At 38.6% G+C, this 22653-nt stretch overlaps 2 protein-coding genes across 4 annotated transcripts in view; one reads left to right on the top strand and one right to left on the bottom strand.

Annotated features, from left to right (window-relative positions):
• Positions 1-10963, top strand: part of LTN1 (listerin E3 ubiquitin protein ligase 1) — a 31946-nt gene extending 20983 nt beyond the window's left edge. Inside the window, exons 21-30 of one of the 2 annotated variants that reach the window (XM_054812072.1) lie at positions 739-883; positions 2678-2891; positions 3164-3401; positions 4298-4372; positions 5293-5479; positions 5932-6103; positions 7243-7463; positions 7979-8173; positions 9893-10060; positions 10821-10963. In XM_054812072.1, the coding sequence (XP_054668047.1) occupies positions 739-883; positions 2678-2891; positions 3164-3401; positions 4298-4372; positions 5293-5479; positions 5932-6103; positions 7243-7463; positions 7979-8173; positions 9893-10060; positions 10821-10883 (1678 nt within the window). In that variant the 3' untranslated portion in view covers positions 10884-10963. Of the gene's footprint in view, positions 1-738; positions 884-2677; positions 2892-3163; positions 3402-4297; positions 4373-5292; positions 5480-5931; positions 6104-7242; positions 7464-7978; positions 8174-9142; positions 9398-9892; positions 10061-10820 lie in introns of those variants that run through there. The other variant, XM_054812078.1, reaches the window with a different exon arrangement.
• A 2728-nt stretch (positions 10964-13691) lies between these two features.
• On the bottom strand, positions 13692-20362 carry N6AMT1 (N-6 adenine-specific DNA methyltransferase 1). Of its 2 annotated transcripts, XM_054812122.1 has the most exons (6): positions 20206-20362; positions 19020-19109; positions 18320-18410; positions 17394-17477; positions 16576-16717; positions 13692-15558 (listed from the first exon to the last, which is right to left on the bottom strand). In XM_054812122.1, the coding sequence occupies exons 1-6, from the start codon at positions 20346-20348 to the stop codon at positions 15452-15454; spliced, it is 657 nt and encodes a 218-aa protein (XP_054668097.1). In that variant the 5' UTR covers positions 20349-20362; the 3' UTR covers positions 13692-15451. The 2 variants fall into 2 exon arrangements, with proteins under 2 accessions (XP_054668097.1, XP_054668105.1); XM_054812130.1 differs by lacking the exon at positions 17394-17477.
• Between the last annotated feature and the right edge of the window lie 2291 nt (positions 20363-22653).

Raw genomic sequence — 22653 nt, 5'->3', positions numbered from 1 at the left:
GTTTTGGATACTTAAAGGCAGGTATATTATAACTCATACTGAAGAAAATTACCCGAGCAGTTGGAGGCTGGGAAACTAGGAGTTATTTTTAATGCACCTAGATGTCAACTGTTTTCAAAAACATTCAGAACTGACCAACTTTTGTAGGTATTGCTGGATGCTCAGTTCCAAATTCTGATTGCTTATTTAGGTAGCAGAAGGAAAACTTGGATACCAGACTTAGGTGTCTGTGTTTTAAAATTCTGGACCTGAAAATGTAACTTGGAGAGCTTCCAGCAAGGACTGAAAATTTACTGAGACTCATTTGTCTTGAGTATAGTAAGAAGAATCCAGGCAACAAAGTCTCGAAATAATGTACGCTATTTGGACACTTGAGGGCTTATATTTTATTTTTAAAATTTGTAACTTAAATGATTATTTTTCTTGCATTGATTCAGTTAAAATTGCTAAATTTCATAGTTTATCTATTACTTGAGTGAATATGTAACTTGTACAATTTTAGGAATCTATAACATGCAAATGACCAAGTAGCTCTGATAGTCTGTTTTGTACCTGTTGACTGACTTATTTAGACTCGGCAGTTAATGTAGCATTCTAACTTTGAAAGACAGTGTCAAAAGCACATTGGGCAGAGCCTGGTGCAAGACTAATTTGTCCTAAGAGGAGTGAAGGCAAGAATATAAATACTTGTGTCTACAACATGAAGATATGTAAGCTTTAGTTGTATTTTTATTGCAGCAATCTGAAAGAAACAAGTGCTCAGTTGCTCGGTTTCAACATAGAGATGATCCGTTACCTTCCCTTGTTGCTGAAGTATTCCACAGCTCCTTTGGCCGATAATGAATGGGACTTTATCATGTGCTCCATGCTGGCTTGGTTAGAGGTAATATGAAAGAGAATCTTACCAACAATTGCATTGCAGCTTTTAAGAGGATCCTCCTGATGCTCTCTGAACCTACCAGACTGATGCAGGGGAGGGGGAGCTGAAACAGTAGTTTGGGAAATAACTAAATTTTTATAAACTTATTGGGCTGTCTGATCCTAAATCTTTGAAAGCTTTTTCATCCTAAATCTTTGAAAGCTTTATGTTAAAAGTTCACCTGTCTGTTTATGAAGTGGAAAGTTGGGTATCTGGATGATACAGTAAAACATTGTAGAAGCTATGCCACATAGAAATTAAATTTGAACAAAGATGCATGAGGATTGCCAAGAGGAATGGAAATCAGAGTGTTCCTAATGGTTCTTTCTTAGATTTTAGAACACCATGGTCTTAACAGTTTTAGCTTTGTTTTATCTGATGTATGTGTTAACTTTCTAGCACTTTAGAATAATGATTAATATTAATAGCTGGGTACTCAGCATTTCAAAGATAACTTCTTTTAAAAAGCATCTCCATCAAAATACAGAACCATGAAAGTAAACTTTACCTACCACATGAGTGCTAATGTTGCATCTTCACTTTTGATGTACTTACCTTTTTAGATTATTCCCTGCGTATGGCAGGGACATGGTCATCTCAGCTTAGCAAATATTTAACACAAAGTTAAAAAAAATTGCACAAAATCCTTTTTTCATTGAGCTTTGACAGAGGTCACGTGTGGTTTAAAAGCACAAGCAATACTACATCTCCTGTTTGTTTTTCTATATAGAGATGAAATTACCTCACTCTTGAAGTAATATGATGTTTAGTAATGGCATTGGTAATTGGAGAATAATTTTGAAATATGTCTGCTGTAGGTCTCTGCTGAAAAAAAAGTAACCCTTTAAGACCAAAGTCTAACATGACATATAAAAATTAACTGAATGAATAGCAGTATTAGCATTTCAACATGTAACTGATCACGTGAAACATCAAAATTATATTCTAACACTGTTAGAAAACAGGTCCGAGTGAACAGCTAACTATTTCTTTATTAATCAAATAAAGATACAGAATCTCTCATCCTCTAGCCTTTTATCTTCTTTTTTTTGAGTACCCTCTGTCAATACACACCTGGAAGGGCAGGCCAGAATCTTCCATGTGCCCTTTCTTAATCTCAGGATTTATCTTCTTACCTATGCTGTATGTGCCTCAAAACTGTATTTTTTTTTTAATTTAATTTTTTATTTAAAAAAAACCCAACCCAACCAAACAACAAACTTATATGAAAAACTTGTTACATAGATTAAGTGCCTGGGAATATTTTTAACGTTTAATGATACTCCTTTTTGGGGGAAACTAGTAAGAATAAAAATAAAAAGGAGTTGTGTTGGGGGAGAGGAGATACTCTGATAGCCACTTCAGTAATTTCCAGTTTACAATAGTGTGTTGTCAATTTCCTATTGCAAGTTGGAAATACAAATATGGTATTGGTACAGCTTTTATGTTTGGGAGAGAAAAGTGAGAGCACTTCACATATCAATTTTGGCTCACTTGGCTGCACAAGTGCTACAGATAAGCTACAGCTGCATACATTTCTGTTTGAATCCACTTGGTGGTAGTTTCTTTCTGTCATTATAAAGCAGGGAAGCAATCCAGGATTCTAAATGTGGCTTGGAAATTAATTTCAGTAAGTCTTACTAAGTTTTGCAGTTGAGTCTTTGAAATTACAAATTCTGGTATAGACAGGGAATGTGAAACATATTCTAAAGCAAATTTATGGTTAAGAAATCTTCTTCTTTTTTCCCTTTCTCCTAGACAACAAGTGAAAACCGTTCCCTTTATCATGTCCCGCTTGTGCAGATTTTTGCTTGTGTCAGTTGTGACTTGGCATCTGCGCTTAGCGCTTACTTTGAAGCTGCAGCTCCTGAAACTACTGAAAACCTTCCTGTGAACTTGATCAGTGAATGGAAAGAATTCTTTTCTGAGGGAATTCACAATTTGCTGTTACCTTTGTTGGCGAAAGTCACAGGCACGTATATGGCAAGGAGAGTTATAGTGGTACCTGTTAGGCTAGCCGGAAATAGAACTTGACGGGCCGGATTTTTAAATTTATAGGAATGTTATGTCAATGAAGTTTATAAAAACTAACTTTTTTGAACACTTACATGCTAATTAGTAATCACTTAACATTGTGATTCTTAAGATTCTGATAAGCACAGTCTGGGTTGTTTCTAGGAATGCTTGTTTATGTTAGCGTCCGTACATTCTGTATCACAGCTTGTCTTTCTCTATTTTAAATAGGAGAAACCAAAAATGCATCTGAAGGCTCTTTTCAGAACTCTGTGTTAACATCTTTGGGTGAAGCTCTAACTTACATCTCGAAGGACCAGTTGTTAAACCATAAATTGCCAGCAAAGTTTGTTGCAGGACAGAAAACAAATCTTCCAGATAAACTCCAGACTCTCCTAAATACGTTATCTCCATTGTTGCTTTTCCGGGCTAGACCTGTACAGATTTCTGTCTACCATATGTTGTATAAGTAAGAATCAACAAATTTCTCGCTTCCCTCACCTCCTGCTCCCCCCCACTTTTTTTTTTTTTTAATGTGCTGTAGAAGATGCGCTTATAGATGTAGGTTTAGCAAAGTCATGTTCCGCTATGGGAGAAAATCATTAACTGGGCAATTTTTGTTCTGTATTGGAGGACGTTATGTAAATCTATAAATGCTAAATTTAATTGTAAAAGTAGACTAAATATATACTGAGAAATTTTACTGCAGTACATGAAGATACAATTTTATTTTCTGTACCACAGTTACATAGATATCAGTATCATAACTATAAAGCTATGTATTTTTAGCCCCTATTTTAACACTTGTAGAATCCTAAACTATTAACTGAAATATTCCAGGTTTGATATGGGTCTGACAGTATCATTAAATACTATGACCTTTTTGTTTTCACTAATTTAGATAAGAAGTTAAGAAAGTGAATAAAAATGTGTACTATTCTTGTGAACTTTTTGGATACCACTAATACCAAAAGAGAGAATACAGAATTTGAAAAATAGTACGTGCATTTGACTGCTCAAAATGCAGATTGCGAGGCAGCTGGCTTGAGCATAAGAAGCTACCATTATTTTTCACTTATACTGAGGCATAAAGTTGCGATAGCTTTATTCTGATAGAGAAGTTTATTTCAGCATGACTTGGGTCTGGGAAAAACCTGAGCAAGGCTCCATGCTTGTTGGCTGTCATTCAGGAACCATCTGTGCAATAGTGACATGTCTCTTAAAGATTCTGTGTTGTTTTTTAAGGAATAACTGCCATTATGTTATGGCTTATTATTAATATTGTTGTTGATAAGCAAAGAACTATGCATCACATATATTAAAATAGTAAAAATTCAGTGTGATTTCCTTTCCATATTTCTACAGATTAATGCCTGAATTGCCTAAATTTGATGATGAAGATCTCAAATCTTATGGTGACGAAGAGGAGGAATCGGCATTGTGGGTATTTTTTCCTTGTGTTTTTTTGTAATTGTTTTCCATATTTTTAAAATGCATTTTAAGAGTTGAGATTGGCAGCAAAGTAGTTGTCTGTCAGGAGATGTTAAAAAAAAAAAAAATGACATGGCTATGAGGCTATGACAGTAGGGTCATAAATATTGAAAATTTTCAATATAATTGGTTAAATCTGCCTTTGTGCTAAAACTGGAAACAATATTTGCAGTTGTTTTCTAGGTACAGTTACTAGAGGAAGTGCAACATATATGCTTTATATTGTAAAATCTTGAAAGATTTTTACTGGACTGCTGTATTCAGAATGTGTCCAGCTGCACAGGTAACTTCAGTTTCTTGAACCTCCAAAATTGACCTGGGTGTTTTTACACAGCTTGAATCTGATAACATCAACAGTTTGAAGAGGGAATATGGTAGCAGATTTTTAAAAATAATTTTTTTTTTTTTTTTACCTCAGCCCAATGATGAATACCTTTCCTTACTATGGAGCTGCAAAAGGCTTTTTAATCCAAACCCAACACATTCAGTGATTAAGAGATCCATTGTTCAGTTGCTCCTTTGTTGGTGTGACTTGACAAAGCAAGCAAGCAAAACAGCTGTCCATGATGTAGGTTAAATCAGCTCAGCCATAGACCACTTTCAGACTAAGTGATCAGCATTCAGTTTATATTTGTCTTGCAAGAGGTGAAAACACCAACTGTACCTTTCAGGACAAAAAAAAAATAATCTTAAAATCTAGCCCTAACACGTGAATCTGAAAGTATATTTTCCTGTGATAAAAGGCCCCTTTTATGTTCTACATACATGGCTTTACTAACATGACTTTTCTAGGAAAGCTGTGAATATAAATTCAGTTAATGCTTTGCTCAAGGTTTGAGTTTACTATGCCAGATAACTTTTTTCCATAGATCACCTCCAGCGGCACTTATGTCTGTCCTGGCCACTCAAGAACTCTTGCTAGAAAACATTCTGGAATGCATTCCGGTTGGAGAATTTGCAGTTATTCAGCCCCTGAGCGATGAGTTCTGCCTTGTTCTAGGATATCTTCTCACTTGGAAGTTAACATTGGCTTTCTTCAAAGCAGCTTCTTCTCAGGTATATGTTCAGAGTCTTCTCCTTTTAACTGTATTTCTTAACATACTTACTTGGTTTGAATCTTGAAGTTTCATCCAGCCTTTTTTATTCTTTTAATTATATATCTTCCTACCTCTTGTTTTTGTGGAATTAGTGGAATTCTGAAAGTATCCATTGACTTAGATTTCTGCACTGCAGTAGTTAAGGGTGGTAATATTAGAGTAATAAAGAATTAAGATTCATTAATAGATGATTCTTTCTTGCATTTTCAAACAAACTTGCTACATTTTATGATGTTCTAATCATTCAAAATAGTGCAGAGAACTAAATCACTCTTCTAAACACTTGTTCTGAATCACAGTCTTACTTTTCCTCCCTACAGGAACTTATCTGTATTATTTACAGAGTAAGCTATTATTTGTTAAGTCTCATCTGTATTTTGTGTTTGTGGTTTTTTTTTTTAACACTGTCAGCTACGAGTTCTCTACTCACAATACCTTAGAAGAACTAAAAGCTTGAATAAACTGCTTTATCACTTGTTCAGGCTTATGCCTGAAAACCCTGTCTTTTCTGGGCCAACTTCAGAAGTTCCAAATAAGGACACAAAAACCTTCTTTACTGAAGAGCTTCATTTAGATGTGAAAGGTTAGTAAAAATTATATTTGTGCATTTGAGAGAGTTTTGATATTGGTGAAGTTTAAATACGCTTTTCTGCTTAAAAGTACATATTTAGAAAATCTTACCTATAAAATAGATACACACACACACAAATACATACATATGTTTAAAAACCTTTGGCTAACACTCTTTATTTGAAGCTTAACCAAACTTGAAATGTTTATCAAAAAAATTGAGGGGAAAAAACCCCCAAACAAACCAGGAAATGCTTAGATTATTCACTTAGGGCAGAAATAATGCATTGCAACTATCTGAATCCTGAATGTATGCAAAGGTGCAAGATACTAAAAATGTGTCATCTATTCTGGGAGTTCTCCATTGCTTCTAGATATTTTTTAATGGTAAATGGAATTCCTAATTTTTTTCTTCTATTTTAATAGATAAATAAAAACAAATAAAATATATTTTCATATATATTTTTTTAAATGTTTGAGACATGAAATTGCATGTTGTTTTCATCATGCTCTTCAGAAGACCCAGTTAAGCAACCATTACAAACCAGATACATTGGGGTTTTTTTTTAGCTGAGAAACATGAAAAAGAGAATTAGTTTTTGAAGTTATTTCATTGAAATTGTTATTTTAGGTACCTGTATAGACATAAGCAAAGAGACTGAGTTTCCATTTCTTAATTTTTTGCTTGAAGATCACTGTATGCTGCAGAACAATTTATCTGGGTGACAGAAAGAATTACTAACATAACATCCCAAGAGGAAGATTTCCCTTATTTATTTATGCATTTCTGTAGAACACTGCAAACCTCAAACGTGCTCCAAGTATCTTATTGTTTGTTCACTTCAAAGTGAGCAGTTTGTAATTTCTAGAATTTAATATTATTGTTGATTTCTGGTAGTCCACCTACAGTTCGTCTCTAAATTAGAAGATGTATTTCCAGTTGTGAAGTGTTAGTCTAAGAACAAATGAAACCAGACTGATGGAGGAAGGCAGAGTCAAGCAAGCACTTGTAGTAGCAAATATAGGAGCATGTACATGAAATTCCAATTATCACAGTTATGTTGATATCAAAATTTTTTTATGTGGTGTGGAGGAACCAACATTGGTGACTAATGTGTTAGAGCATTTCAACATCCTTTCTTTCCCTCCCAGGGACAGGAGTCCTGTCATCCCAGATTCCACACTTGGCCTGCTCTGTGTACCGTATAACGCTGAAAGACTTGCCGGCCATGGTCAGGCTTTGGTGGAACAGCTGTGAGAAACGTGTCTTCAATGTTGTAGATAAATTTACAAGCAAATATGTCAGCAGCGTGCTTTCTTCACAGGAAATATCTTCTGTTCAGACTAGCACACAGTTATTTAATGGCATGACGGTTAGTAAGACTTGCTGCCCTTTTTTTTAATTTACTTTAGATTTTTGCAAACATATTAAGAAATGTTACTTCTCAGAACCAGATTGTATTACAGTGTTTTATATGATTGCATTTTTGTTGTTCTAAATGCCTGATGAAAACATAATTTAGCTTGGTATTGATATATTAAATTGATGTTTATTAGTATTCTGTTTGGAAAAAGAAATAGAAAAGAATGGGTTTTATGGTGTTGGAGAAGTGGAGGAGGTAAGTGGAAGATACTGCTATCAATATACTTCTTTTTGGTTTATTAAAAAATGTAATTAATCAGTAGATTGAAAAATGGCTGGTAATTTCTTTTTGGTTTGCCAAGATATGTATGGATTTTTATTTTCTTTGAGAAAAGTGTTTTCCTGGTTTAGGAAAATTATTTAATGTGCATAGTGAAGTATTTTTATATATATATATATAAAAAAAGACTAAAGATGGTGCATATCTCTCTGTGGAGTTTTTTAGTATGTGCATTTTTTTCATAGGTAAAAGCTCGGTCTGCGGCACGGGAAGTCATTGCTACCTATTCAGTTGATGATATATTTATTGAACTAATAATACAGCTTCCACCAAATTACCCACTGGGATCCATAACAGTTGAGAGTGGAAAGAGGGTTGGTGTGGCTGTACAGCAATGGCGCAATTGGATGCTACAGTTAAGCACGTATCTTACACATCAGGTGAGTTTAGAGAAAGCCCATAGTTTTGAAAACTCCTCATAATAGAAAAGTATTACAGAATCACAGAACGGTATGGGTTGGAAGGGACCTCTGGAGATCATCTAGTCCAACCCCCAGCTAGAGCAGGATCACCTAGAGCAGGTTGCACAGGATGGTGTCCAGGTGGGTTTTGAATCTCTCCAGAGAAGGAGACTCCACAACCTCTCTGGGCAGCCTGTGCCAGTGCTCGGTCACCCTCAGAGTACAGAAGTTTTTCTTCGTACTCAGGTGGAACTTGCTGTGTTCCAGTTTGTGCCCATTGCCCCTTGTCCTGCCGCTGGGCACTACTGAAAAGAGTTTGGCCCCATCCTCTTGACACCTGCCCTTTAGATATTTATAAGCATTGATGAGATCCCCTCTCAGTCTTCTCTTCTCCAGGCTAAACAGACCCAGCACTCTCAGCCTTTCCTCATAAGAGAAATGCTCTGGTCCCCTCATCATCCTTGTAGTCCTCCACTGGACTCTCTCCAGTAGTTCCCCATCTTTCTTGAACTAGGGAGGCCAGAACTGGACAGAGAACTCCAGATGTGGTCTCACCAGGGCAGAGCAGAGGGGGAGGGTCACCTCCCTGGACCTGCTGGCCATGTTCTTCTGAATGCACCCCAGGATACCATTGGCCGCCTTGGCCACAAGGGCACGCTGCTGGCTCATGGATAACTTGTTGTCCACCAGGACTCCCAGGTCCTTCTCTGCAGAGCTGCTTCTCAGCACGTCAGCCCCTAACCTGTACTGGTGCTTGGGGTTATTCGTCTCTCGATGCAGGACCCTACACTTGCTCTTGTTGAATTTCATTAGGTTCCTCTCCACACAACTCTCCAGCCTGTCCAGGTCTCGCTGAATGGCAGCACAGCCTTCTGGTGCATTGGCCACTCCTCCCAGTTCTGTATCGTCAGCAAACTTGCTGAGGGTACACTCTGTCCCCTCATCCAGGTCATTGATGAGTATGTTGAACAAGACTGGACCCAGCACTGACCCCTGGGGCACACAGCAAGCTGCAGGCCTCCAACTACACTCTGCGCCACTTATCACAACGCTAAGTTGTATTCCTAGTAATGCAGTATTATTTAGCTCTGTATAATAGATTTCATCAGTAGATCTCAAAAGACTTCATAGCATTGGTCCCTCTTGCCATCTGCTTTTCTCCAGATGCTGAAACAGAGAGGTAAAATTATCTGCTTAATAAGTTCTGTTAAATTCATAGCCAAAGTTCAGAATTTAGATCTCTTAAGATGTAGGCTAGTGTTTGCCCCGTGTGGCAATGCCATCTCAACTACAATTTGAAAAAGAAAACAAAACCAAAAACCCAGTACATGAAATTCTCTAAAAGATTGGTGGGTGCTGAAGTTGCATCATCTGTGGTTAGAACAAAACAAGACGGTGATTGAAAATTTTAACATCTCCTTATAAGTGCTCCTAAGTGCATTCTTTTCATTGTGATGAATGCTTGCATTTGTATAGATTAGACTGTAATGTGTATTTCATGTCTTGGCTTTATAAATTATTCACTGCATATATTGCATATAATTTCAGATTATAAATTATATAAAATATAATTTCAGATTATTGCATATAATTTCAGATTATATATTTCGGGGTTTGTTTCCTTCACATGCTTATGAATAACAGTAAGAATATTCTGAAAGAATTCTACATTATTAACAGCTCTTTTCCCTCTGCTAGAATGGAAGTATTATGGAAGGCTTGTCTTTGTGGAAAAATAATGTGGATAAATGTTTTGAGGGCGTTGAAGATTGCATGATCTGTTTTTCGGTCATTCATGGTTCCAACTATTCTCTTCCCAAAAGAACTTGCAGAACATGCAGGAAAAAGTTTCATTCAGCTTGCTTGGTAAGTACCTAGACTAAATCTTTTTAAATGGGCAAAATACCCATTTATAGTTTGAACCAGGAACTTCTATTGTAATACCGTTATGTCTTTGGGATTAAGTGAACTCATAAATTATTTGTATGGATTTTATACTAAGCTGTAAGGGCATGTAATGAGAGAGGGGTTGCTACACTTCACAGATAAGAACTGTACTTTTTGTGTTCACTAAGACATAAGCCATTACATCTAGGGTCTAGCAATGGCATCTTGTTGGTTTCAGCTCAGATATGGGAATAGAAGAGGTTCCATTTAATTTATGCAGCATGTTGTTTAGTAAACCATGCTGGTCGGGATAATTAATGTTTAACTATATCCAGGTCATCCCAGGCACTGGTTGTATGGTTACAGAATATACTGGAACAGGTTGTCACCTGTGTTGGCCATACAACGGAGGAGTTAGTGCTGCTTTAAAAACGCTTTTGATTCTAAAATGAGACTGGGTGAGAATTCCTTTGTGTCAGGTTTTTTTAGAATAAAACTTTAGTATTGCGCATGTGTGTAGTATGTGTATATACATATACAAATATGTACCTATATAAATACATGCATACATATACAAGTGGAAACTTTTTTTTACTGCTTCTTGTTGGGTTTTTTGAAGTCTAGTTAATGTTTTTGATAGTTATATTCATTGGCAAATAATGGCTGTTATTGGTGATAAAACAGCGTTCCTGATGTTCTGCTTGCATTCGTGTATTAAACAGCTGTATTTCTCTTTCAGTACAAATGGTTCACATCTAGCAACAAATCCACCTGTCCACTCTGTCGAGAGACATTTTTCTGAAATAAAACGGTCTTTCTTCTTTCTGTGAGCTAAGTAATGAATGAAGAGGCGGCAATAAACTGTATGTTGAAAGAAGCTAACTACTTGGAAATAATGTCAGTTACTTTAAATTCTTGACTAGTGGGATATGACACGTATTTACCTCTGGACTGTTTTTTGTAAGTTTGAAGAATCTTCTTTGATATAAAGAAATATATAAGAATAATTTATTTTAATTTGTATATTTTTAAGATACCGAGATATATTAAAAAATCAAATGCAGCATTATGTCGGAAAAGTGGTATTTAAGCAACAGCATAGTTGATTAAAACCTCTTATTTTAGTTATGTTCTAACATGGTGTTATGTACTTAACCCAGATCATGCCTCTTAATGTAACAGGTGATTTAACATAGGTGGTATAAAGACTTGATTTTTGATTATAGTGTGTTCATAATAATTCCTGTTATGGGGAAAAAAGAATGTTAGACATTAAGGCATGAAACTAGGGTGACAACCTGTGAAAGCATAAAATTGAAACATAGCATGTTCTAAATTAACATGTTTGTAAACTAAGCTCTCACCTTTAACAGTCTTGTTTTCCCAAAAAAATCTCAGCCATCCAGCACCCTAAAATCATGAAAACTCAGAAGCCCAAGTAGAGAGTAGAGTCATTCCCACATGACAATGAAAACCACTACCTATTTATTGACAATTGGCTTTTAAAGAGAAGGCATATGCACTGATCAGTTCTTGTTTTATTTCAGTTGATACCTTCATTAGCTGGCAAATTAACTATCACTGTCCCATAATCATAAGGATCCTAAGTGAACATGACAGATCTATCAATTTAATAGTCTTCAACTATACATTTTGTCATGCTTTTTTAAAAAAGCAGTAGCATACTAATATATTCTAACTTGGATGGTATTTTTGGTGGATTTCTTTGAAAAGTGAGTAAAAGGGGGGAGAATAAATGAATTTTCTCAATCTCTGTAGTCTCTGGATTGCTGTCTATTCCTCTGTGTGATAAACTTTCAGAAATCCATAGAATCATGATGCCCAGTTTATTGGACACTCAAGTGGCTGTACCTGAACAGCTATTTTTTTAGATTCTGTATGTTTTCCTAAAGTTGGTCCCTTTTGAGGTGACAGCTCTGGAAATGATTTTTAGCTGTTGATAACTTAAGTCTGTATCTTTAATAGGGAACACTGCGCTTCCAGAGGAGACATTTCTTGACATTTTTTTGAGAAAGAGAATGGAAAGGATTTATAACTGGTATTGACAAGGTCTAACTGCAAACACGGGTTAAGGAGCAAGCTGTATTATATTCCTAATTACTGATACTAAAACTCCAGGATTGTCTCTGTTGTATCACTTTGTTTCAGACAAGAGTGGTTATTCTAAATTACTTGTTTGCAAATTCAGTAACTGATTTCAAGGCAAGTTGTGGTTAACCGGGTATTGCTTGAAAAGAGCCATCTTAAACTCTTCAGGCAGACACTAACTTGCAAATTGTCTACTAGGAAGAGCCTTGAGGACAGCTTTTATCTTGGGTCTGCTATAACAAAGCAGTGCGTCTTTTGACACAGGTACCTGCTGACAGAGCCGTTCCTAGGGCTCGAGGGGAGCAGAATTGTTCCTTTCTTCTTGCGTGGTTTGAGACTGCATAGAAAGTCTGTATCTGACATGCAGCATGCGCACTGAACACAGGAACGTGCCTCCCAAAACTCTTAAGGAATAATGTTGTGTTCTTTCGTCTAGAAGGAAACAGGTGTGCCCTGGGAAATGCTAAAAGTACATGCAGGCCACTGTGTTTCAAGTTTCAATATCTCAAAAAAAAAAAAAAAAAGGTTACGTGGCCTGTCACTAGTTCCCAGTCTTCACCAGGACAATGGCAGTGTAATAGGACTCGGTTCTTGCAGAACTCACCTGTGTTCTTACTTGGATTGCATTTCAACAAGTGCTTCCAGTAAAGTTGCAGCAGACAGCAGTACACTGGGGCCAGGAGAGTCGACTCATGATTTATTAAAGTGGACACATATAGTTCCTTGTCAAATATCCAGCCATTAGATAGTCCAGTGCAATCAATTTTTGTTGAAAGCACGTCATGTTTTATTACATTTTCCATTCTGATCTTCTAATTGTCATTCTTCTGTGCTTTATAATTTAAAACTGCATACGCTGTTGAGCATTGTGATCTATTGTGTCAGATGACTGCCGTTTATCTTTGATTACCTCTTTGAAAACTAATTCTTCAGTTGTAACTAAAAGCTAGACAGATTAACTGAAACTTTCTTTTGTTAAACTTGTAGTTTAATTCTATTATGTGTTTTGACTACATCTTAAAATCATCTTTTGATGTTGTGATTCTTGTTCAGCAACCTAACTTTGTTAGCGAAAGTGGTTAACAATACAAAACTCCTAGAGCTGTCTGACAGCATTTTGGTTCACTCAAACAGCCCTATGGCTGTAATTATAAACTCAAACCCCACGACTCTACTTAAAAGCCAAATTGCTAAGCATAAAACCTCCTCTCCTTACAGTTTTGTAAGCGAAAATGGAACAAAAAAAGTGTGGCTTAGCAAAGGGTCGCCATCAAGTCCAAAAGTTCTAGAAGTAGGAAGTAGTTGAATTGAAATATGACTTCTCAGAACTGACTAGCTGGTAAGCTGCAAGAACAAAGCTTTGCTTAAATTCTTCAACAGAAAACTGTGGAAACACGTTATTTCATGCATGGCCACAGAGTTTCCTCTCAGTCTCTCAACTTTGACATTCCTTAGGCAAGTTATTCAGAAGGTAAGAATCAACAAAGTCCGGAGTCTAGCCTCACTTTGGTCAATGAAACACATTTTTTTAGACTCAGTAGTTTCAAGTACTAGAATTTCTTGTACATAGCATAAATGTTGAGCAACATCACTAACATGAGTCTTCCCTCTAAACCCTCCTACTGTGTGTTTCTGTTCACATTCATGTTTATCTGTGACAGAAAAGTTACTGAAGGGGATGCATTAGCTGTGTTTGAATTGTTGAATTGACTGGCATTGTGGCTCTCCAGTGGTCGTCTAAGCTGGGGAATGGCGGCTCTCAGGATGTAAAACAATCAGCACTGCACACTTCCTGCTATCCAGTCCTTCGTCTGTTTTCTTCAGGATGGTGTAAGGAACAACTTTTATGCTAGGCCAGTGTAAGCTGACTTTTGACCTATATCAGTCAAAAGCAGCTTCTCACATTCCATTGTGGCAGAATATCTCAAATGGTCTAGCTGGGTTTGCAGTCACGTGTTTCTGCAAATCTTAACAGTACCTACCTGTCTTACGTGTTATTCTGCCTGTCTAAAACCTCCTTTATTCAATCTCCTAGAGGTTTTTTGGGCGGTCAGTTCAAAACATGGAAGAACTTTTACCATCTGTACAAGCTGGGTAAGTAGAGAGTCATAAGCTTAGTTCTAAAGTCTTAAATGGAATAATCTTTTCAGTGCCTCAGCATCCTACCAAAACCCCTGTGAACCTTAGTCCCCATAAAAGAGCTAGCTAATGGTTTATCCTAACATCACTTACAGTTTCTATGGACACAAACCCTTAAAGGTCAGTTTCTTTGAAAGCATTCTCCCAGACAGCGCTAGTGGTGCTGCATACCTCAGCGGTCTCTACCTTTGTGCTGCACGTGAGCAAAACATCTTCCTCTCCAGCCTATGCCCGCTGCATGGCACGTGTCTCCTTGTGCTGCTGGAGCAATGCTGCACGAGAACCTTCTGTGGGCACTGGGACGGGGAGGAGGCTGCAGAGGAAAGCTTTTCTTCAGGGTCTGGTGGTCAGGAAATAGCTTCCTGGTTTGAATAATGATTTTGAGAGAGGACTTTTGTTCCACTTCTCTACTTACTGTTTTCAGCTACCTCGCCTTTGTAATAGCATCTCATATGCTTTTTTCCCTGCCCTTAATACCTTTCATGGATGAGAACTCTTCATCTAATCTACATCTTCATAGTAGTACCCTCCTTGTAAAATGGCACACAAGGGAGCACAAACACCACAATATTTTGCCCTTGCCCCAGCTCTTGAGATACGCTTACTGCATCTTTCTGTTCAGAAGTACACTGTTTCCTTACTACAGAAATAAACTCAGTAATTGTGCCTTAGACCAGTAACAGTGCTGGATACTACCTCAAAAAGAGTAACACTGATTCCAAATATTCATTTAAACCCAGCATAGGTATAAACTAGCTATTAAAACAGGAAGAATTATATCAAGTACATTATTTTAATAAGCTACAATGACAAATATACAAATACCTATTTATAGAGAAAAAAGTCTTCAGTGCTTAAGTGCAAATGCACCAAGGCAGGGTATTTCACAGTTCCCCACCACTGTCATGTGGGTAGCCAGAGGACAACTGTATCTCCGATGAGATAACAGCCAGTTAACATCCAGAATAAATACAGAGTCTTGATCAGTTTCACTGCAGTAATGCAGAAGTGAGGATACACCTTAAGAGGGTGAAAATCTTGGCTTAAAAACTGATTTGACAACTTCAGTTCTCTGTTTTCAACTTTCTGCGTGCCCTGTATCTGGAAGGTTAAGAGCAGTTATCAAGACTTCCTAAATTTGAGGACAGTAAGCATTTCTTGTCCTGCTTGTCTGGAAAGTACTCGTGTGCCTTCTAAGCCATGTTTCTTCATTGTTTCCAGAATTTCATCTGTAATTGAAAGTGCAGTGTTAAAACTGAGTTTACATAGAAATCAGCTGTAAGAAGCAGTGCTCAAGTATCTACCAAACATAAGCCGTAAAGCCAAGATTATAAACTGTGTCCTCTTTTGTACAGTAATTTTAATGCAAAGTAGTCTTCCACCAAGAACAAAGTTTACAATTTACTAACTGAAGTTCTGTATTTTGGTATTATTAGTAGCAATGAACAATTCAATTATTTGTAGGAGAAACTGAAATTTGTAGCACCTTGTCCCAAAAGCGGCCTGATCAATCAGGTGTGAAAGAATAATCTTTCTTCTTAAAATTCTTAAAATTACGTGATAATGTATAGCCATTAAGCATTAGATCGGAAGGAGCAAGTCTGAATCTTTGCTCTACATATGCCAAAATGAAAGACCTCACGTTTCCAATGAAAGGCTTTTGCCTTTTACGTTTACAATGCCATTCTCTTTCATGAGAAAGCGTTCGCCTGGCTTTGCTACTGAGTTCAGAAGATTTACAGTCACAGTTTAGGCTTGGGTATGAAGTCTTGCAGAGCTGCTGGGCTCAGGGCCTACATATTGCCATTTTCCAAACTAGCCTAGTTTTGGTAAATTTTTGGTCTAGCTCACCATATAATGGATACACAAGGCATGAATTCAGAAAAAGGATTCCAAGAGGCATCAGGTTATGTAAAAGTCCCTCTGTAGATAAGACACCCACACAAACTTGAGAAGCACAACAGCCCACAGAGATGCCGTAGTTTGTATGAAGCATGCAGATACACTCTAGCTGTCTGTACCATTTCTACAAATGACCTAGAACACCTATATGAATTTCAATATATGCTGTCAATCTTCAATTAGTTGCTATCACCACACGTTAGATTCAACTGATATTATGTACTACTTTTTCTTGTTTACTGAAGTCTAAAAACCCACAGAACACTGCTGTGATCATCAACATTTTGATTAATATAGTGTTAAATCTGGTTTGGCACATTTAAGGGTCCAAGGAAAGTGATCACCTGGATTATTTTCTTTAATTGTGACCAAGTAGAATAATCCTCCTGGTGAAAGTAGGTCTGGTACTAATGGAAAAACTCTATCCATTACTTCTCTGCCCTTTTTGCCACCAGCCCAGGATGCCTCTATTCCGTGGCTTTCCACCTAGGAAGAATGAAAGCAAAGATTGTCTTAACACAGAATGATAGAAGTGTCAGTGGTACTTCTAAGAGAAACATCACCATAATCTCTACCTTTAGGCATTTGCCATTAGAAATTGGACAACTTTGATTCAGCAGATTAATTTATGCAGAAAAATAACTTCAAAACAATGAACATACTACTTTTGTTTCAAGTTCTATTCTTAAATGTGATTGAGAGCTACATTTTATCACATGCTTTGTATGTATTTTCTTGTAATGTTTTATAAGCTTGTTTGCCAAATGGAAGGTGGCCAGTAAACCCTTTAAGTGTTCCTGGGTCCAATTCTGAGAGTCGGAGTCTGCAGAAGCAGAGGATATTTATTTTGCAGGGAACAAAAGCATTTTCCATCGAAAGTCTTCTATAACAATACCTCAGCATGACTAACAGAAGTCTTACGTGGTTTATAGTTGATGGAGAAATTAGGTATTGAAAAGCAGCAGCTACCAATCCTTATTCCCGTGTAGTCTTTAGAAGCAACTCTAGTAAATAATTTTCACTAAAACAGTACTAGTCCTATAACATCCTTTACTATTTCAAAAAACCCCCTGCAGTTTTCATACCAGAGCTTATTTGATTTGCCATCTCTCCTCTGACAGTAGAAATACCATTTTTATTCTGTATTTCAAATTTTTCCTACCTCTTCAGAAGGTGTTACCACGTATGGTGGATTAAATAGCAGCAGATCAACCTTCCCATTTAATCTTGGAGACAGTCCTTTCACCTATAGATGAAGTTGATGATTCTTTTGGGGTATTTTTTTGGAAACATAAAGAATGCAAACATTTTGTAAAAATACAGTTATGTAGTGCTGGATATTCTGAGCATTTCAGCCTGACTCAGGAACACTATACTTTCTATGCAAAAGAAGCATCAAGAACAATTTCGATAGTGTTAAAACTATGTTATCTATGGGATGTAGAGGAGCAAGAGACACATATGTAGACAAAAAAGTAGTACTTTATTCTTTGTCAGTTCAGAATTTAAGTTAGATATAAAAGAATTTTGAATTTATCATCAGTTAACATTTGTTACCCAAAATGACCAATCTGTGACAAACGCAGTTCGGTTCTCAAGTATGAGCAGCAATTAATCTATTTTAGATCACATTTACTGTTGCCTATCTTTGTCATCTTTTAGAAACATATATACTAAGGGTATTTTAAACAAGTATCTTGCTAAAGAGATGAGAAACTTGAGCTTTTCTCCATATCAGATTTTGTAAGAAACAAAAAGTAACAACATACACGGTTCCTAATTAAATCAGAGTTGAGAACCAAGAAGTGCATAGCTGCAGAGTTCCTTGTGCAGCATTTTCCAAACTATATAATTTATTTTTTAAATTCATTCAATTAAATTTTAAAGCTTAAATCTGAATTTTAGAGCTTGAGTAGTTTGTTTTTCCCTTCTTTCAGACACACTTTGGCATTTTGTTGGTTTTTTTTTTATCCATCCTGATTAAGAGAATGTTTGTTCTAGACTTGATGGTTACTTTTCAGTACCTCTAGTAAGTATTAAAAAATTACAAAAACTATAAAGAAAATAATATCGAAACGTCTGTCTTACCAAGTCAGTAATGACTGGCTGAAGGTGAACATTGTTAAGCAGAGCTGTCTCCAGTGTACAGTAAGCTGCCATAGGGTTGATATCTGTACATCTAAAAGAAAAATACTACAAAGTGTAAGTTACTGGGTACTGTATCTGGAAGTTTAAACCTGTGGACCACATGCTCATTTATGTAGTCTGAACCAAAATATCCTTTACAGCATCCTTTACTTTGCAAGTCAATAGCAAAAAATAGCCAGCAAAATACACACAATGTCTCAGCAGCTAAACTACTCCACACTGTACTGGCAAGTATAGGTTTTCCTTTCCAATGCTACATCTGCATAAATATATATGCATAGAAGTCTCTAATAAAATTCAGTTACTGCCAACAACCACGTAACTAATGTAATGTCATCGGACCTCAGTTAAGGCTAGTCAGTGGCTACGATTTAGGATTCAACCCAGCAAATATAAGTGTAAGCTTAGTAATTTGTGTAAGAAATGGGGAAAATGTAATTTAGTCGCATGACTACTGAATTTTTTCAGAAGCTGAAGTAAATAGTTTAGGGTCTCTTCGTTTGATTTCCATATCTATAGAATTGAGCTACTATTTCTTTGTGAAAAGAATTTTTTTAAAATGTGGAAATGAAAAGTATGTATGTGAGGGCTAAGTAGTCTTAATTATTGTGTGCAATAGTTGAAGTGCTATTATACTTACATGTACAGTGCACTGGATCCGATAATGGAAGAAGCTAGAAACGTTGAAACCACACCAGATCCAGATCCTATTTCAAGACAGATCTCAACTCTAAAGAGAGAAAACTCTGGATGACTTTTATTTGTAACATATAAGAGCACCTGCCACAGATGCAGAATTAGTCAAGACACGTGTTATGAACCTGCTGCCAAAGTGCCCTTCTCCCAAACAGGCCAAAATACTTGATGATCACACGGCCCTCAAAGCCCACATTAGGTCACCTGTTTCGTAACAGCTGCCAGGTCCACTTGTGCCCATACAGACAATTCCTGGTTATCACAAGCCACTTTGGGAAACACACGTTTCCCCTATGCCTAACATGAAAGTTTTCCATTAACTACACAGCATCAACAGCACAGGCTACATTTCTACAGCATTTATCACCCATTTATTGCAGCAAGATTGAACTGGAAGATCACCATGAAGCCACACAACAAAAGCAGGCCTCAAGTGCGGGATGCCTCAGAGTTTCAGCTAGCTCTAGACAAACAGCAGTGGCAGGCAATTTCAAAATAATCACACATAAGGTTAACTCCTTGGGCGATTTCTATAGCGTTTACAATTATGTCGACAGCTGCGGAGATGACAGCCACTGACACTGGGCAGTGACCCAAGCAGCTATGCAACCCCTGTAGCTTATTCAGGGCAGAGACACGGGCATTTTACCACACTGAAATGCCTGCTGCTGCCAACAACGTCAGTATCAGCCCTTGCACGGCTGCTCCTTGCACAGCTCCCTCCAACCTGCCACCCCGCAGCCAACCAGCGGGGGCCGAAGCCACCCCGAGGAGAGCAGCGAGCCCTGCGCTGCCGCGCTCCCCTCAGCCGACCGACCGACCGACTGACCGACCCAGGGGGCAGCTGGAGGGGAGAGCACTGCCTCCCTCCGCCCTCCAGAGCCTGAGACCCAGTTAGCAGCTGGGGGCCTTACGCCCCAGGGACAAGGGGCCGCGGGGCTCGACGCGCCCTCCGCCGCGTTTAGAAGCCCCGGGCCCGAGGGACGGGGCAGCTCCCGCCTCCTTCCCCCCTCCCCGCGCGGGCAGCCGTTAGCACCGCCCCCCCGCCCCTGGCGGCACGAGCTGACCCCGCCCCCTCCCCCCCAATTGGTCCGTTCCCGAGGGCCGCTGCCGGGCCCTTCCCCGCCTACCGAGCCTCCCTCAGGCGGGCCGCGTCCTGCTCCAGAGCATCCAGCAGCAGGAAGGTGTCCTCGGCCGGCTCGTACACATCCCGGAACGGCCCGTCCGGCCCCACGTGGTCGTACCGCGGGGTAGGGAGCGTGGGCGCCGCCATTCCCTCCCGCCCTCCCCCCCGGCGCGCATGCGCGGACACGCCCACCCGTCCTGGCCGACGCGGCGGGGGAAGGGGGCGGGGCCAAGGTCTCTGCGCGGCGCGCTGGCGCCACGAGAGGAAGGGTGGGGGAGGCGGGGGCGCCCTGGGGCACTCGCGACACCGACACCGCCAATGGGAGGGCGCCGGCTTGGCCCCGCCCCTAGCGGGAGTCTAACGGCCGCTGGCCGCGCGGCGTCCTCGTTGGCCTCGGTGTCAGTGAAGTTGCAGCATTAACTTCCAGTGAAAACTGACGTTTTCAGTGAAATTCCAGCGTCAGGTTTCATCATGCTGATTTAACTGATCGACGTTACAAATCTAAGCTACTCAGGAAGGGTCGGCTGAGGTGAGCATAGCGATCCCCACAGTAGGTGACATGGCCATCCTTGAGAATTGATGTGAAAGGGGCCTGCTGCTCTTGCTAATTACTTTTGCGCTAGCTTCCCAAATTAATTATTTTTCCATCATGAGAAGTACCACCTTTGCACGGCTAGTTAGCAGGAAGCCAGACGAAAGAGGTGCTGAGGAAGTTGCCATGTGGCAATCCTACAGCGAAGTGCCCAGGGGAAGGACTCGAAGCTCTTTTTTCTCTAGTTATTGAAGAATATGTTTCTGTCATTCTGTCAGGCAACACTTCACAGCACCCTGTGAACTCTCAAATGCAAATGAAAATGAGGCTCTGCAAAACTGAGAATTGGAAAATTACAGAGGAAGGACCAGATTAATACTCTGCTGTGCAGAACAAAACAGAAATGAGCAAACAAATTCTGATCAAAAGCAGGAGAGAGAGGGGTATGAGCTCTAGTTCCCGTGAAATGTCTGTGTTCAATTATTAATGCACTGAACACTGAAATTCTGAGAATGAGATAAATGTCTACATCCATGAAGGAAAAGGGTAATGATAATAAACAGACCAGGATCTTAAAACATTATAATAATTTCAAAAATCATCAGTTTTGGGAAAAGGAGAAAAAAAAAGAACATGACTAATCCAGTGAATTAATCTTTGTTGCCTTAAGTACATTTAAGGGTTGAGGTGTGTCTTGTTTGCTAGCCTTAATTTTTGACTCTGGAATTAGGGAAAGATCATAGAATCATAGAATCACAGGATGGTTTGGGTTGGAAGGGATCTCAAAGATCATTTAGTTGCACCCCCCCTGCCATGACCAGGGATACCCTTCACTAGACCAGATAACCAATTTCCATTTTTCACTTGCAACTGTAAATGGCCTCAGTAAAACAGAGGGTGTCTTCCATTCCTACGGAAGAACAACTTTATTTTTGAGCAGTTCATAGTTCATAAATGCAGCTAACTCATTCTGAGGCTAGGTTTAGTCTGTTTATTTCTGTATCCACCATAGGCCAGCTTTGCATAGGAATACAGGAAAGCACAGAGAGGGAGATCCTGCTTCAGAAGGAGGGGGTTCACCCTTTACCCTCCATTGCAAAGAACTGTGAAGCAGATACTTTGTCATAAAAGTTCATAGAACATCTATTCCACATACACATGCAAGGAGAAAAAGATGTCATCAATATACTTAGTCCTTTCAGTAACAAGAAATTTGTTTGGGTAAATTCTTAGAGAAAGGACTATGCTTGCACGCTGGAGACGAAGATCAGCAAATGCTGAACCTCTGTGACTGTTAGAGCAGGGGACAATTCCGTTCTCACTGCAGATGTGGTGACTGGTGTTACCTGACCCAAGTGCTGGACACCAGCTCACCAGCCAGGTATCTGGAAAACTTAGCTGGAAATTCAGTATTTTTGCATCCTGCCTTACAGCTGCCTTTAGCCATGGCCTACCTTCAACATTTTCAAGTAAAATCAACATGCTACTCTTCAGCCTCAAAGCCAATACTTTTTCAAGTAGCCAACAGAAGTGACAGAGAATCATAATTAATATACCAGAAATACATGCAAAGAATTTTGATCAGCCAGTAGTAAGCAAGTGTCCTTTACGTCCAAACTTCTGGGGTACCTCAATGTAATCAGATACCTAGAGATTGATAATCAGAGATCCAAAGAGGAGATTTTAACTCAAGGATCACAGAAATGAAACCATCAAACTTTATCTTAAACCAGTTTACTTTCCTTGGTCCACTGTCTAGCATGTTACCTTTTAGTTTAAAAAGTTATTTTCTTTTAATTTATTCCCCCATATGAAGTGTTGTCATAACCCATCTCAGCCTTCATTTCACCAACAAAATTAGCCATTGTTGCCTCCAAATTTATGTCTTTATCATGCTCTTTCCTGAACCTGTTCTGATAG

This window comes from Grus americana, chromosome 1, assembly GCF_028858705.1.
Source record: "Grus americana isolate bGruAme1 chromosome 1, bGruAme1.mat, whole genome shotgun sequence".
NCBI classification, from domain to species: domain Eukaryota; kingdom Metazoa; phylum Chordata; class Aves; order Gruiformes; family Gruidae; genus Grus; species Grus americana.
This window is presented reverse-complemented; position numbering and strand designations above follow the sequence as displayed.

Coding starts and splice junctions, on each gene's coding strand:
- N6AMT1 (XM_054812122.1), bottom strand. CDS start 20,348: ATGGCGGCGCCCACGCTCCCTACCCCGCGGTACGACCACGTGGGGCCG. Junction 17,478..18,319: donor AGCCAGTCATTACTGACTTG/GTAAGACAGACG, acceptor CTTCATCTATAG/GTGAAAGGACTGTCTCCAAG. Junction 16,718..17,393: donor TGGTAACACCTTCTGAAGAG/GTAGGAAAAATT, acceptor CATTCTTCCTAG/GTGGAAAGCCACGGAATAGA.